This window comes from Phaseolus vulgaris, chromosome 1 (assembly GCF_000499845.2).
Source record: "Phaseolus vulgaris cultivar G19833 chromosome 1, P. vulgaris v2.0, whole genome shotgun sequence".
In the NCBI taxonomy this organism is placed as follows: domain Eukaryota; kingdom Viridiplantae; phylum Streptophyta; class Magnoliopsida; order Fabales; family Fabaceae; genus Phaseolus; species Phaseolus vulgaris.
The window spans coordinates 36488199-36504805 of record NC_023759.2 but is presented as its reverse complement, the minus strand read 5'-3'; the positions used below and the strand labels follow the sequence as shown (position 1 = coordinate 36504805).

General features: G+C 35.4%; 1 protein-coding gene across 1 annotated transcript; it reads right to left on the bottom strand.

Moving 5' to 3' along the window:
* Positions 1 to 482: 482 nt before the first annotated feature.
* Positions 483 to 3222, bottom strand: LOC137816166 (DNA N(6)-methyladenine demethylase ALKBH1D-like). The gene is made up of 4 exons (XM_068619247.1): positions 2973 to 3222; positions 2197 to 2820; positions 1207 to 1551; positions 483 to 891 (listed from the first exon to the last, which is right to left on the bottom strand). Exons 1-4 carry the CDS (start codon positions 3177 to 3179, stop codon positions 616 to 618), a joined length of 1452 nt encoding a protein of 483 aa, XP_068475348.1. The 5' UTR covers positions 3180 to 3222; the 3' UTR covers positions 483 to 615.
* Between the last annotated feature and the right edge of the window lie 13385 nt (positions 3223 to 16607).

Sequence of the window (16607 nt, the reverse complement as noted above, 5' to 3'; positions counted from 1 at the left end):
CTCTATTGGTTCAAAGACAAACTAATTTTAAAAATATTAGAATATATTAGTTTTGAAGAATGCTTATAAAAGAATATGTATAAAAACAAAATTATGAAACGAACCTGCCTTTACATATTTACCTTTATAACAAAAGAAAGGTTATTTATTTTTTATAAAAACTTAAAACGTTAATGTAAAATTTTAATTTACAAAGTGAAATGGGTTAGTCTAGACATAACTGTTTACCTTCATTCAAGCAAAATATTCAAAAAATTTCATGTATAAACATTCAAACAAAGTTCTGTAGAATGCGATTCCATAAGTTATTTGGACAGTTCATGCTAACAGAATCTTCATCAGAGGTCTTGAATAAAGAAGAAAAACATAAAAAACATATAATTTTGGTGAAACATGACATTAAAATTAACTCATCAAGATTTTTTTTTTCTGTGCTCACAACATCAAATAGTAAACTAAATTCAACTAGCTAACTTCATATGTAACTATGATAATTATAAAGAAGTGACATTCAAGGTAGCAATGTAACATTAAACTATTTCACTTGGACAATAATAAGAAATGAGTGTAAAAAAGATGTCTGTAACAACATAAATAGCAATTCTTTGAAGAACATTAATATTGTCTGAATGTAAGATTGAGTCGACCAGGAGAAAGATTAGAATCTCTCAACAATTGTTTTGGAGCTGACTTTGGTAAAACTGATGGCACACCATGGAAAACATGTCGAGATTCACCACCAAATATCAACACATCTCCAGAATCTAGAATTACAGCCTCTGCCTCCTCTTCATTCCTCTCATCCCCATAAAGAAAATCTGCAGAATCACCAATAGAGAAGGACACAACAGGCAACCCTTTTCGAAGACTTTCTTTGCTTTCATCACGATCCTGCATTAAGCAGTTTCATGTTAGATGCATGAGGGAGTTTGTCTATACTATAACATAAAACAACTAACATAAAAATGTAAAGCTTAATGCTTTATAGTATTTAGCAGTGTGAAAATAGACCAATAAGACAATTCAGACTAGATTTGACTAGAACAACCAAAAATCATATCAATAATCCAAAAACTTATTCAGAAAAGTTACTATTAGCACAAGTGAAAAATAGAAATGTAAGAGTAAGTCAATAAATAACAATGTATTTCATCAGTTTCCACAATGAGAAGCAAATCAAAGTAGTGTAGGAAGTTAGGTGCTAACTTGATGAAGACCAAGCTTTCCATAGTTTGTATAAAAATTTACTATGCAGATGTCAGGAGTCATTGAAGGAAGAACATCGTTCACATCATGAACTCTATATTCCTCTTTAGTTAGAGATTGAGCTTTTTGGATTGATCGTGCTACTAGTTCACTGAATTGATTGGGAATACTTGGTGGGGTGCTATCATCAAATGCTCGTTTGGTTCCATATTTATAGGTCTGAGGATCCCAATCCATACCAAGACACATCATCTTTAATCGAAGTTTTGCTCCATTTGCATATCCTGGTTGATAGAATCCTCCAGGGCCTAGACCAAGTTTCCGACAAACTTTCACTATCCCCACCTAAAAATGTTACAGTAAATTAATTAAAGTTACAAGATATGATTAACAACTTTTCAGCAAATGGTAATAAAATTACATTGCAACATAATGGATACATGGGAAACTTTTATGAATGAAATGCATTATGCAACAATCCAACAAAAGATAGTAGAACAAATTAGTTGCATGTTATGCATCATATTAAACACAATTAGCTGATTTCCAAAAATATGTCTCTTCTTATTGTCCTATTTGTTGCTGTCAAAGTAGTCAACCTCTTCCTACTCTCGAAATCAGATAAAGTTTGATCAAACTGTGCAATTGGTGTCCAAGAAAACAGTGTGTGTGATGCACCAAGCACTGTAACTGCAGTTAAAGTTGAGAAACAAAATACAATTGATTTAAAAATCAGTAATTTGATCTATTGAATCAAAAGTTTATACTAGCAAAGTCAGTTTAATGTGTTTATCTTATTGATTCAAGAATTTAACATGTTAAACCATCTTCTCTGCCTAAAATAGTAATAGTAATAATGACAAGAGTCTTATTTAACACAATGGTTGCTGCAAAATAATTTTTGTTATAAATTGAAATTTCTACTTATTCTATGTTAAAAGGAATTAGAAAACAGTATCCTACATGCTGAAGCAAGTGAAAATGAAGTACCTGATCATCATGGCTTATGAAATTTTTCAAGAGAACCATCCCAGGCCTCAACACAAACCCTTCTGTCTTTTCCTCCTGCATCTCAAATCTACCTTCCTTGTTTTCTCCAGGCAAAGTAGCTCCTATTAAAACATGATTTCTTCTTCCATGAGTGCAAATGTCATATGGTCTGAACTGTAGCTTGTTAACTGAAGAATTCAACTTGGGAGCACCAACTGCAGCGTAGTTTGAATTGGTGTTACTATTATGAGGTCTATTAAAAGAATCAGGTTTCTTCCACCAATATTTACTACTTTGAAGTGATTCATCTTGGGGAGTTGACAAGTTAGTCTCGGAAACTTTGTTTGGAAGTGGTAACTTAGAAATTTCAAAATTGGAGCTTGGTACACTGTATTTTTCTCCACTGAAGGCAGATTCTAAATGAACTCGAGTTTTCCTCTTGGAATTTCTTGGGTTAAAAACATTAGTGGCGTTCCTTGACGAGGAAATTGAATGATTAGAATTAGACATTGACTCAGGGTGTTGTTTGTCACCAATTGAATTGCAACTAGGTGACTTTTTAGATAGCAATACTGGAATACTACCAATCATGATACATTTATCAGTGTCATGATCAGCCACAACCTGCAATCATCAAAATCATGGAAATCAAAAACAGAAAATGGTTATTGTTAAAAAGAATGTAATCTCAAATACAGAAGAGAAAGCCTAATACTACAACTTTTATTGAATCCCACAAACCTACAAAGCCAAATCATAAAACTATTGAATCATACATGGTCTTTGCGAACAGCAGAGTCAGGAACAGCAGAGTCTGCAACAGGTGGTGAAGACTTGGTAGTAGATTTGAACATTTTTCCCATCTTGTTGGAACCCAAAATGATGAATGATATTTGGAGAAAGAAGTGGTGGCAGATTGGTGACAGAGGAGGAGGTAGAGAGTGAAAGAGTAACTTAAAAGGAATGGGGTGTGAAACAAGCATGGATGCTAATTAAAACAACAAGTCATAAAACACCTTTGGTTTTGATTCCTATGAGATCTTGATACACCCAATAATATGTGATAGTGAGTTAATTGAGATTGTAAATACCAATAGTTTTTTTGGGAAAATATAAGGTTAGTAACATACACCTTAGATAAATTTGTATTCTAATTAATAGTGTGTTTCCTCACAGGAATTGAGGAAGTGGACATTGAAATAAGGAACTTATCGACTTTGGTTTGATGGTGATGATTCAAATGAATTGCAGTTACACCTCTTGATTACACACTTCCACTATAACCTTTCAATCCAAGAGCACTTCAAAACTAAAAACAATTTAAAGTTTGAGTTCGTTCACTCTTCTAATCCTTTTCAATTAATTTATCAGTATAATTCATTGAGTTTATTTCCTACCAAGAGAGTGCAATTTATTAGATAATTTAATTTATCAATATTGGTTGTTTTAAAATCTTTGTATTGAATATTTAAATTTATCTTGGGGGAAAAGTTTGAATGCTAAGTGTGATACTATATTTTGCAAAATCTAAGTAACTCTTCAGTCACCCTACACGTTATGTGATGTTGTGTTTACTTATAATTCAAGGAGTTAGGAAAATAAATGATCTTTTTTTTTTGTTTCCAAGAAGCACACTTATTCTGAATTTATGTTCATTAAAATAATATTCAATAGTTTTACATTTTTGTGCATTTCAGTATAGTGTATATCTACCCTGTCACTAAAAAACATATCAAATTCAAAGTTAAAGATTCAATATTGAAAGTTATGATGATTTAAAATTTTCAACCTGTACAAAATTGGCACAATTTTCAAATGTACGTTAGATTATTCATATTCATCATAGATATCTGTGTATAATGTTATTTTATATTTATGATATATGTTAATATGGCTTAATTCATTCAAACTAGACTATAATTAAATTCAATAATTCTTTTAAATCATTATATAATTTAACTTATTTCTTTCATACCGTTTGGTTAAATTTTATAATAGTTTGATTAGTATATTTTGTCCACAATGAGATGAAAGAAGATTTACAATTTTATACTAATATGCATTTTAAGTTATAAATATAGAAATTAAGTTATCATTGATCAACTAGCTTATAAATTAATTTTGTCAAATATACCATCAATTAGTTGACAATATAAATATTATATTATTGTATAAAAATTTATATCAGTAAATTTTATTTGATTATATTTGTCTTTTATCTTCCATGTGTTTTTAAATATTGTATTAGTAATGTCATTGGGATGGAAGCGTAGGAGATGTACATGTGCATATTTATACTATATAATGTTCTTATTGTATTAAAACTTATATGTTATAGCAATTTCTAGACATATTAATTTTTTTCTAATGTTTTTTCAATTACATGTTTATTTATACAAATTTGTTTATTGTTTTTAATTCAAATTTTGTGAGATTGTTTACTTCCTATTTTTTTTTCTTACTATAATATTAACATATTTACTTTAAATTTCAGCTAATCATATCACAATATTATTATATCAAATTTAAACATAAATGATGTAACCCTTTCTATCATATGAAATTCAAATTAAATTTCTGATTTATAATTATCTTTATTAATTTATTATTTTAAATATGAATTACTTTTAAATTCAAATTTATTTGCATAATATTTTAAAATATAAAGGTTAAAATCTAAAGAATTAATATATATATATATACTCACATTACGGAAAAAAAAACGACTGTGTATATTAAAATCAAATTATAAATGAGTTAAAAGGTTACTTATATTATATTTTGTTATCTTGTTTATTCATAACGGTGTGTTTTGATACTATTTTTTAAATCAAATAACAAAACATATTAGACGTGATTCTATATAAATATAAAGGTTATGAATATAATTTAGTCATATTTTATACTCAATACATAATTTTTCCAAGAAACAAACTATCTCTATATTTTATTCTTAAATATTTAGTGCAAATTATTATTATTATTATTGATAGTTTCAAGTACCTATCAGTCTAATTTTAAAAAAAAATTGTATAAATTAAAATAATATTATTTTCATTTGAAGTTATGAGGATTTTCAAATTAGTCTGCATCATTTTTTTTAGAAAAGTAATTAGAAAATTATACAATAACTTGAGAATATGATTTTAAGAATAATGTACTTATTAAAAAATTAAATTTTTATAATTAATTATAAAAAAAAAGAAAAATAAAGAGAGTAAAATAGTAGGTATTAAGTATTTGTATAAATTTATTAAATTATCAAAATATAATTATATTTTTTAGAAATTTTTCCTTTTTTACAAACATTCTTATTGATGGAAAAAAATGCATGTGAAAGCAACACACAATCACAAATCAACTGCAGAAATAAACAACACAAGATTTAACGTGTTTCGGTCGCCAACTGCAACCTACATCCACATGGGCAAGCAACTATTAGGTTTTATTTCTATTTCTGTCTGTTGCACCCCAATTACAAGTACAATGATCTCTTTAAATAGAAATTATAAAGGGGACACAATGATTAAGCTCACTCACTAAATGGTTAGTCAGCCCAACCAATTGGTCATGGCTTCATACCCAACAATCTCCCACTTGAAGTCACGAAACAATGTTCACATGCGCTTCAACTGTGTACATGTACTTCTGAAATCTGTCGACGAAACTCATTATTCCACCTCTAGTTGTCACCTGCCTTCTTAATCATCTTGAAGAATTCTTTGAAACTCCCATGAGTTTCAACACGTTTGTCATGACTGAAACTGCCATTGACCCATCCTTTATTCCTACCGGTTACCACTTACATGAATTGTTGGATCCTAGAAGCCTAAGAACAAACATACTCCATACTCAATAATAAATTTTCTAGAGATGTTTCAACAGCTGGAATACTGGTTCTCCTAACCCACTGTCTTCTAGGAACCTCAGTTGAAGCACGACCCGCGCTCCCACTGCCATAAGTACCTCTGACTGGTCTACCTGAACCTTTCCATGCTTGTTCATCCTGAATCTGACATGTGGCTCTGAGTTTCTCTCTTGTAAAGATAACCCTCTTCTGCCCACGAGATTCTGTGAACTAGACTTTGTTTATCTTCTGAACTGGGATGGTCACTCTCTCAAACGATAATTCGACCATTTACAACGAACCTCTTTTTCTTCCACGGGTCATGACAAGATTTCCTTTGACGACCTTCCACTGCTGATTTCCGAACTTCACTTCATGTCTCTGTTCGTCCAACTGCCTAACAGAAATCAAACTTTTTGTCAAGCTTGGAACAACTCTGACATCCTTTAAAGTCCAAAAACTAACTGGTGTCTTAAACATTATGTCACCCATGCTCGTAACATCAAGAGTTTTGTTATCTACTAGTCTTACCTTTCCAAAGTCTCCAATAATTAGATTCTGCAATGTTTCGCTGTTGTGGGTAGCATGAAATGAATCACCAAATCCATGACCCAGGAATTCACACTACTATTCGCGCAACAGACTAAGAGGTCCTCGTCCGCGGAGTCTTCTGCAATGTTGACTTATTTATCATTTGGGCATTGATTCCTGAAATGCCCCACCTCCTTGCAATTCCAACATGTTACACTTGAGCAATCCCAAGTCTTTGACTCACTTCTTCTTTTGTTCTTGCTCCCACTATCTCTGATATTTTTCTTACCTCTGATGACATATAGCGATTCACTAGATAATTCCCCAAAACTACTTCTTCGGACATCCTCGCCAAGAATGAGATCACGAATCTTCTCAAAAGTGAATCCATCGGATCCCGCTGAATTGGTAACTGTTGTAACCTTTCCGGACCAACTGTCAAGCAAAGACGATAACAGTAGTAAAACTTGAACTTCATCATCGAACTTAATGCCCACTAACGTAAATCTGACTAAGATCAAATTCATTTTATTGATGTGCTCAGTAACTGAACTGTCTTCATTCATCCTTGTGTTTACCAATTCTCTAATCAGAAACACCTTGTCTTCCTTCATCCTTGTGTTTACCAATTCTCTAATCAAAAACACCTTGTTTGCAGCAGATGGCTTCTCGTACATGTTAAACAATGCTTCCATGATACCTTTTGTTGTCTTCTCCTTCAGAATGTTGAACACAACATTCTTGGTCAAAGAGAGTCGAATAATGGACATAGCCTTTTGATACAAACCTACCCACTCTGCATCAGACATCTTTTTTGACTTGTCACCCAAAACCAGGTCCAAATCTTTCTGAACTAGCAAATCCTCAATTTGCATTTTCCACCAACTGAGATCTATACCATCGAATTTTTCAATTCGGAACTTTCCGACTTCTGCCATCTGAAACGATTAGTCGAGATACTTGGTACAACTAATTTCAGATCTTGGCAATCTTTTTTTTTTAAATGAAGAACACAAAAATTGCACCACCCAAAATCACTCACCAACAGACCTGGTCGCATTCCCCATTGCACTGGCGCTTCACACCACCACCGTCGTTGGTCACTGTTGTCGCACTGCACTTTGTGTCGTCTTAGACCAACATGTTGAAGATGGATGAAGCCTCTTCTCTACCTAGTGTTAGTATGTGTTTGATGTAGAAAAATAGCTGGTTTGTTGTAATGTTTGTAATAGGTTTAGTTGATCTTGTATGTAGGCTTGTATTTGTGTAAGGTTGCCTTTTGCTACATGATCTATCCTAGATGCCTAACCAAGCCTAGATCAAGCACATGATGCGGTTAAATGGTTTTTGAAAAGTTTTTAAAGTGCTCTTAAAAGTTTTAAATCAGTACACAAATAAATATGTTTTATGGAGAAAGAATCGATTTATTTCTTCTCTGTTAAAAGGCTTTTCTAAAGTTCTGATAAAACACCACAGGTAAAGCTTAGTTAGTTATTTCCGTTAAAGCTGAGCTGGCCTATTTGCTATCTTTTAATTTGTTTCACTGTGAAAGAATCGGTTTGCTCTTTGGTCAGTTGAAAGGTTTTTCACAAGTTAGTTAGGGCACCAAAGGTACAACTCAGACAGTTATTTCAGTTAGCTGAGTTGGCGGTTTTCACAAAATAAATCTGTTAAGTTCAAAAATGAATTTGTTGTTTTCATAAATGTTTTTCAACTGTTTTTTTGAAAAGAAGTTAGAAATTGTTTTCTATATAAAGAAAAGTCTCTCTCACATGAAAAGGAGCTGAGCAATTACGTTTTTGACAGAGATCAAACATTTTCCATGTGAGAAGAAGGATCAAAAGATTTTTGAAAGGTTTTCCAAAGAGATTTTCAAGTGTGCTTGTTCTAGGAAACCTTTGATCTTGGTGAAGGTGCTGATGCAGTTCTGCAGCAAATTGAACTACTGGTTTTGAGTTCTTGCATCTTCTTTTCAGGTGTAATCTTTCCTTTATTCTGGTTTGTAAAGGTGTATGTGTTAGTCACTCCTTGATAGGGTTTCTTGGAGTGCAAGGTGTGTTGAAATAGGGTTTTTCAGCATTGATTGTGTTGTTCTTGTAGTGTTCAAGAACTGCTGTGTTTGTAAGTAATTGGTACTGTTTTTAGTGGATTCAACCTTGGGGTAAGGTGAGACTGGACGTAGCTCTGTATGAGTGAACCAGTATAAATACTTGTGTGCCTTTTCTTTTCATCCCTACACTCACTTCTGGTTTTGCTTAATTCTGTCAAGAACTAAATCTGTTCTTTTGAAATTGAATCTGTTAATTCTGAGTTTAAGTAAAAACTGTTCTTCCTGATTTTTTAAAGCTTTCTAATCACAAACAAGACAGTTGTATATGATGGTTTAAGTGATCTGTGAACAAACAATCTATTCATTAAAATATGAGAAAGAACCATTCTCCTTAGAACCTTGTGTTGAGTAAATTTGTTTGGTTTCTAAGCATAACTGTATCCTTCATCCTCATAATATTCAGCTGATTTGACTCTGTTGTAATTCTCTGTTAATCACAATTCTACATTGAACAAATTCAAATTGTGCTAGACTGCTCTGAAGAATCAATCTGTTTCATGTAAAAACAATTTGTTCTTTTTGCCTCTGGTATACTGAAAATTGTGTGTTCCTGCGAAAATTTTATAAGCTCAATTCACCCCTCCCCTCTTGAACTTAGACACTAATAGACCCAACACAACACACCTCCAGAATGCACAACCCTAGCTTTGGAACGTCACTGCTGCCCTTGCGAAACCCTAGCTTTGGGACGCCGATATCGCCCCTACGAAACCCTAGCTTTGGGATGCCACTGCCGCCCCTGCGAATCCCTAGCTTTGGGACGCCGCAATTTTCACGTTGCGTCGATTAATTTCTACTTATCGAATCTCTAATGTGTAAACGAACCAAACTCTGATGCCACTTGATGGGAAAAAATGCACGCGGAAGCAACACACACAATCACGAATCAACTGCAAAAAAATAACACAACATAGGATTTAACATGGTTCGTCGCCAACTGCAACATACATCCACACGGGTAACTATTAGGTTTTATTTTTGTCCTGTTGCACCCCAATTACAAGTATGATGATCTCTTTAAATAAAAATGATAAAGGAGATGTTACGAAGTGGACTTTAAGCCTAACTCAACCCCATAAAACCGGCTCATAGGGTTGAGGTTTGCACCCACTTATATACAATGAAAGGATCTAATCTCTAGTCGATGTGGGATCTCCAACACACCCCCCTCACGCCGAGACTGCCAACTCGTGCGTGGGACTATATATTATGGGTGGTCCGATAGTGGCCCGGTAGCGGGTGGCACGATAGGCCCAACAAATACTCGCTAGAATAGGCTCGAAATGGCTTTGATACCATGTTACGAAGTGGACTTTAAGCCTAACTCAACCCCATAAAACCGGCTTATAGGGTTGAGGTTTGCACCCACTTATATACAATGAAAGGCTCTAATCTCTAGTCGATGTGGGATCTCCAACACACACCCCTCACGCCGAGACTGCCAACTCGTGCGTGGGACTATATATTATGGGTGGTCCGATAGCGGCCCGATAGCGGGTGGCACGATAGGCCCAACAAATACTCGCTAGGATAGGCTCGAAATGGCTCTGATACCATATTACGAAAGAGTGGACTTTAAGCCTAACTCAACCCTATAAAACCGGCTCATGAGGTTGAGGTTTGCACCCACTTATATACAATGAAAGGCTCTAATCTCTAGTCGATGTGGGATCTCCAACACACCCCCCTCACGCCGAGACTGCCAACTCGTGCGTGGGACTATATATTATGGGTGGTCCGATAGCGGCCTGATAGCGGGTGGCACGATAGGCCCAACAAATACTCGCTAGGATAGGCTCGAAATGGCTCTGATACCATATTACGAAAGAGTGGACTTTAAGCCTAACTCAACCCCATAAAACCGGCTCATGAGGTTGAGGTTTGCACCCACTTATATACAATGAAAGGCTCTAATCTCTAGTCGATGTGGGATCTCCAACAGGAGACACAATGATTAAGTTCACTCACTAAACATGGTATTTAATCAACCCAACTCAATTGATCTTGGCTTCATACCCAACACTTATATGATGATAAAGAACAAGATAGCTGAATTTTGTTGTCTTCAAAGACAACAAATTATTTGTATATGGTTGTGGGTTTCTTCATGCCTTTCTTTGAAATGTTTGGTTTATCTTTTAGATAGTAAAATTTAAAAATATATTGTGAATTGTTTATACCTATGATTTTTTTTTTTTATAAAGTTTTCGTGTTAGGCATCACTATGCAACTTGACATCTCAGCTAAGCTGACACCTCAAGTAACAACAATCATTTGCCATCACATGAAAAAAAAATTACTAAAAAAAGAAAAAAGAAAGAAAATACAAAAATATGGGGGGACTAGACCAAAACCCATATGTTAACACAAACGATACATAGGTAGATTATACCTATTCATAAAGAATTCTAAGAACAGACTAGCTGGGAGTCTATTATACCAATGAAATGATTCTCTATGAATAAATCCTAAATTAGCCAACTTATCTGCACACGCATTCCCTTCACGAAAAATATGAGTTACCCTAAACCTGATTGTCCCACAAAAATTAAGACAAGTATTCCATCGATTCTGAAGCATCCACGGAACATTAGTCCTAGCAGTAAACGCAGCACAAACCAAGGCAGAATCACATTCAAGCCAGCAACCAAAGCAGTTTGAACTTCAAGAAACGCTGAAAAAGCACCAATAAATTCTCCCATACTCCCACGAAAAATACCTCCACAAGTAGCAAGACCAGGATACCCTCTAGCAGCCCCATCAGTATTAATTTTGACCCAGCCTGGTGAAGGAAATTCCCATCTAATAGGAAGAGGACGAAGAACTTTACCACTACGAGTCTTAATACCGAAAAACTTAATCACATTGAAGTCCAACATATCATTCTTCATTGAAGCTTTAGACGAATTTCCCACTAGACAAGTTAAATCTTTAATTATCAAAATAGCCTTAGAAACCCCAATCTTATCCTGAAATCTAGCATAATTCCTCATACGTCATATCATCCATATAGAAAAGGTTATCACCGCAAGCTTAATCAATTTAACCAAAGGACTACCATCACTCTTAATAAAAGAAAGTAGATCATCCTTATTAGAGAAATGAGAAGTAAGAAAAATTTGTCGTACCCAACTCCAAATATGCAATGCGTTAGAACATTCAAAAAATAGATGTTGAATAGATTCCTCTTGCTTTTCACAAAGCGAACACATAGAACATATATGCAAACCCTTATTTTGAATATGTTGATCTGTAGGAAGTCGCCCATGAAAAATTTTCCAGAGTACTAGAGTTTTGGAAGGCGGAATAGATGAAGACCAAATGAATTTACCCCAACCACCTGGAACTCCTGGTTCCAAGAAAAAAGTCCTAGCCGATTTAAGAGTGAAACGACCAGACTCATTTAGAATCCAATTAGGAATATCCTGTTCCTCTCTAATTATTATATGATTAAAAAAATGAGGCATCTGCTGTAAAGAGAAGGAAATATTCCAATCACAACCTGTCCAAAATTGAGAGACTGTATCCAGAATGTTAACACCATCAGATAACCCTGCAATATTTGCTAAAGAAGTAGTAGAGCACCATTTATCATTCCAGAAATTAATAAAAGAACCTGTACCAACAGTCCAAGAAGTATAGTCAAGTATGGTAGAATAAAATTGCTTAATTCCAGGCTAGAGAGAGGAAGATCTATAAACCGTTCTAAATTCATATTTTGATTTAAGAACCCTGACTTTCAAGAGTAAAGACCAAGGTTTGTCGCTATAAGCAAAGTTCCAAGCAAGCTTAAGAAGATATGCATTATTTTCATGATGAAGATTAATAATATTCAAGCCTCCATCCTCAAGAGGTGAACAAATTTTCCCCCAATTAACGGTAGCAATACCTTTTTTCAGAATATCACCAGTCCAAATAAAATTCCGACACCACTGCTCAACTTGCTTAATAAGTGAAACAGGCCACTTATACATATTAAAACTATAAGCTAGAGATCCAGTAATCACTGTATTGACCAGCTGAATTCGACCCATCATGCTAAGAGATTTACCTTTCCAAGATGCTAGCTTCAATTTAACTTTATCAGCCAAAGGTTGAAGAAACCGACACTTTGGAGCACCAACAAAGATAGGCACTCCTAAATAATTGAAAGGCAAACAACCATGACTACAGGAAAGAATATTTTGAATTTTGGTGGCAAATCTTGGAGAATTATCCATGGTGAAGAAACTACTTTTAGAGTTATTAATATATTGACCAGAAAAATCACCATATGTTTTAAGAAAAGAACTCAAATTTCTAAGAGACTTAATATCCCCCCTACAAAAAATAAATATGTCATCAGCATACAAAATATGAGAGGGAATGAGATAACCTTGCGGACTGGCCATATTTAGAATCTTCTTATCATTCACAAGCTTAGAGAGACCTCTACTAAGAACTTCCTCTGCAAGACAGAAAAGTAAAGGAGACAATGGATCACCTTGTCTTACCCCTCGACTGCAAGGAAAAAAACCCACCAAACTACCACTTATTCTTATAGAAAGCATAGCTGAACGGAGAATTGTACTAATCCAACCGACAAATGAGGGGTGAAAACCAAAGCGTTTTAAAACTAATAATAAGAACTTCCTACTCAGAGTGTCAAAAGCTTTATGAATATCAACTTTGTAAGCCACATTACCTCCTCTAACCTTTATAGAAAGCATGTTAATAGCTTCAGAAGCAATACCAATGCAATCCTGAATCTGTCTACCCTGCACAAATCCATATTGATTAGGAGAAATGATTCTAGCAGCCACAAGTGCAAGCCTATCCGCCAGTATCTTGGAAATAATCTTAAACTTGAAATTAGCAACAGCAATTGGCCTGTAATCTTTAATGGAATCAGCACCCTGAACCTTTGGAATAAGAGATACCACATTACTGTTCATTCCAGGAAGAACCCAGTTTTGTTTAAAAAACTGTTGAACAGCATTGCAAACATCTGTCCCAATAATTTCCCAGTAAGAATGATAGAAAACACCACCAAAACCATCAGGACCAGGAGCACTATTACCGTTAAGATTAAAGACAACATTTTTAATTTCAGAAAAATCTGGACATTTAATCAACATCATATTCTCCTCAGAGGAAACCATCGCAGGAATATAAGTACCAATAAAATCTTCCATATTATCAGTATCCAGAACATTAGAAATAGACTCAGCATAAAGATTTTTATAAAAGTCCAAAATATGATCCTCAATGATTTTAGGATCCTCCGTAACCTCATTATCAATCCGTAGACGATGAATCCCACTAGAATTATTTCTCCTTTTGACCACCGCATGGAAAAAGCAGTATTTCGATCTCCATCCTTGAACCATGACATCCTAGCCCTTTCTTTCCAAAACAAATATTGACAGTGAAGAGCATGATCAAGCTCCTCCTTAGCAATCTTTTCTTGACAGAGAAGTCCATCACTATCAGACAAACTAGCAGTCTCTAAGCTCTTTTGAATACCAAGAAGGATGCCCTGCTTAAGAAGAACTCCATTATGAACATTACCAAAAGAATTTTTATTCCAGTCTCGGAGCTCAAGTTTCAACCTTTTTAACTTATGTTGTAAGATAAACATAGGACAACCAACAACCTGATTAGCCCAAGAATCATGAATAAGCTTTAGACACGAAGTGTCCTGAAGCCACATCGAAAAGAAACGAAAATTGCTAACCTTCCGCAAAGAATTACTAGCAAGACTAGCAAGAATAGGGGAATGATCAGAACAATTTTTAACAAGAACCTGATAAGTACAAGATTCCCATTCATCCAGACACACTCCATTACATAAAGCCCTATCCAGTCTTCTGTGAATTCTATGCAACCCTCTCCTTCCGTTACACCAAGTATAACAAGATCCAGTAAAAGGCATACAAGAAAGATTATTAGTATTAATCCAGTCCAGGAATTCATTACAAGAAATCTGATTAGGAGCCACCCCCCCTTTACAGTCATCCGCCGAGAGCACAACATTAAAATCTCCCAGAATACACCAAGGCCCTGTGAAGAAACTAAGATCCCTCCATAAAAATCGTCTAGACAAGTATGTGTTACCACCATAAACACCTGCAAAGCTAAAACTTTTATCCTGCAGACGACAAGTTACAGAGATAAATTGATCATTAACCAAGAAATTTTGGACAAGATTAGGAACCGACAAACACCAAAGCTTAGCAACTTTATTAACAATAGGAGACGTAGCCACCAAATGCATATTAACAGATTTGAAAAGGACGTCGAAAACATTAGTGTACGGCATCATGGGTTCAGCAAGAAAAACCAGGAGAGGTTTATGTAGGTTAAGTAAACTAAGCAACATCTCCACAGTTTTGTGGTTTCCCAATCCTCTAACATTCCAAAAAAATGAAGAGACCTTCATTGCGACGTTGTAGAGAGAACTGCCTTAGCAGTTTTCCTGGATTTACCAGTCCCCTTAGGTGGTCTCCCTGGTTTTCTTTTAGTGCGAACTGTTTCCTCCCCATTATCACTGTCATCCTCCTCCATGTCATTAGAGTCAGCCCAAAATTTTGAAACAACCTGATTTTCAATATGATCAGAATTAATTCCAACAATGGTAGACGGAATAGTTGACGCTCCAATAAGAGAATCACCTCCCACATCTGTAGTTTCCAAACCATCAAGAGCAGAAAAGTGATTTTGAAGGACCAACGATATTGCTTTAACATCCCCAAGATATTTAGCCTTCCGAGGGGAGGTATGAGGCGACTGAGATGGTACAGTCACAATAGCAGAGACCTCCACATTAGGAACTGGTGCATTAGTATCCGCATGTGATTTAACCCTCCGAGGAGAGGTAGTACGCAACGGAGATGGTACAATCACAGGAACAGATATCTCCACATGATGATCATCAATAAAAGTTGTTGAATTTGAATCTGAGTCCTTAGCTTGCATAACAGCAAGTGAATCCAAAGTGGGAGTGGACAACCCCTGCTTGGGTGAGGACCTATCATGATCTGAAGCATCCTCAAGAGGAGGCATATCTGCAAAATCATCCTCCACTCCACCTGTTTCATCAACTTTCAACTTATCAATGAGGCCTTCCACGAGTTTTGTCTCCGGATCTTTTTTTCTATATTCTTTACGTTGCTTAGGAATCCTCCCTTGGTCCCGTTCATCAGAAGATGCCTTCTGAGAAGGTTTATGTTGAGGCCCAAGAACACGACCCTGGTCATGGATCGCCCGACACTGAGCAAGCTCGTGCCCAATCATCTTACAATGAGAGCAAAATGGAGGGAGCCATTCATATTCCACACCAGCTACAAAAGCAAAGTCTGGACGTTCAACTAAAAGTTGATCGGAGAGAGGGGACAGTAGATCAATATCCACCAACACTCTAGCAAACATACCCCTATTCTTTCTCATAGTATGCTCATCCAAAGACAAAGGAGTACCAAGGCCTCTAACGATGGAATATATTGTCTTTGGTTTCCAATACTCCAAAGGCAAATGGTAGATTCTAACCCATGTTTGAGCTTTGGTACTCTTCATGGTAGCTGGGACAAAGTCTTTTGTCCAGGCAAACAATCTCAATAAACCAGGAGATAACTTCAGCGAACCCATCCCGAGGGCCCATCGCATGTCTTCTATAGAAGCGAACTCAAACTCATAGAAACCTTTTCCAAGAGGAATTGCTTTCCATGGTCCAAGAGCTTTCCACACCGGCTGCAACTTTTTAGTTAAATCTAGGTGTGTGAGAGGTTTATCCCCCTTAGATAGAATAACCCGACCATGGAGATGGGTTTTGCAATCCTCAAGACCAGCCAAGTAATCTGCCTCATCAATCCGGACAGCAATCATGTCCCCCTTAATACAAGGGGTAGGTAGCTGGGACAAAGGAATGTCACATGTATTTCCCAA

Coding starts and splice junctions, on each gene's coding strand:
- LOC137816166 (XM_068619247.1), bottom strand. CDS start 3,179: ATGCTTGTTTCACACCCCATTCCTTTTAAGTTACTCTTTCACTCTCTA. Junction 2,821..2,972: donor CTGCTGTTCGCAAAGACCAT/GTATGATTCAAT, acceptor TGATGATTGCAG/GTTGTGGCTGATCATGACAC. Junction 1,552..2,196: donor TCATAAGCCATGATGATCAG/GTACTTCATTTT, acceptor TAACATTTTTAG/GTGGGGATAGTGAAAGTTTG.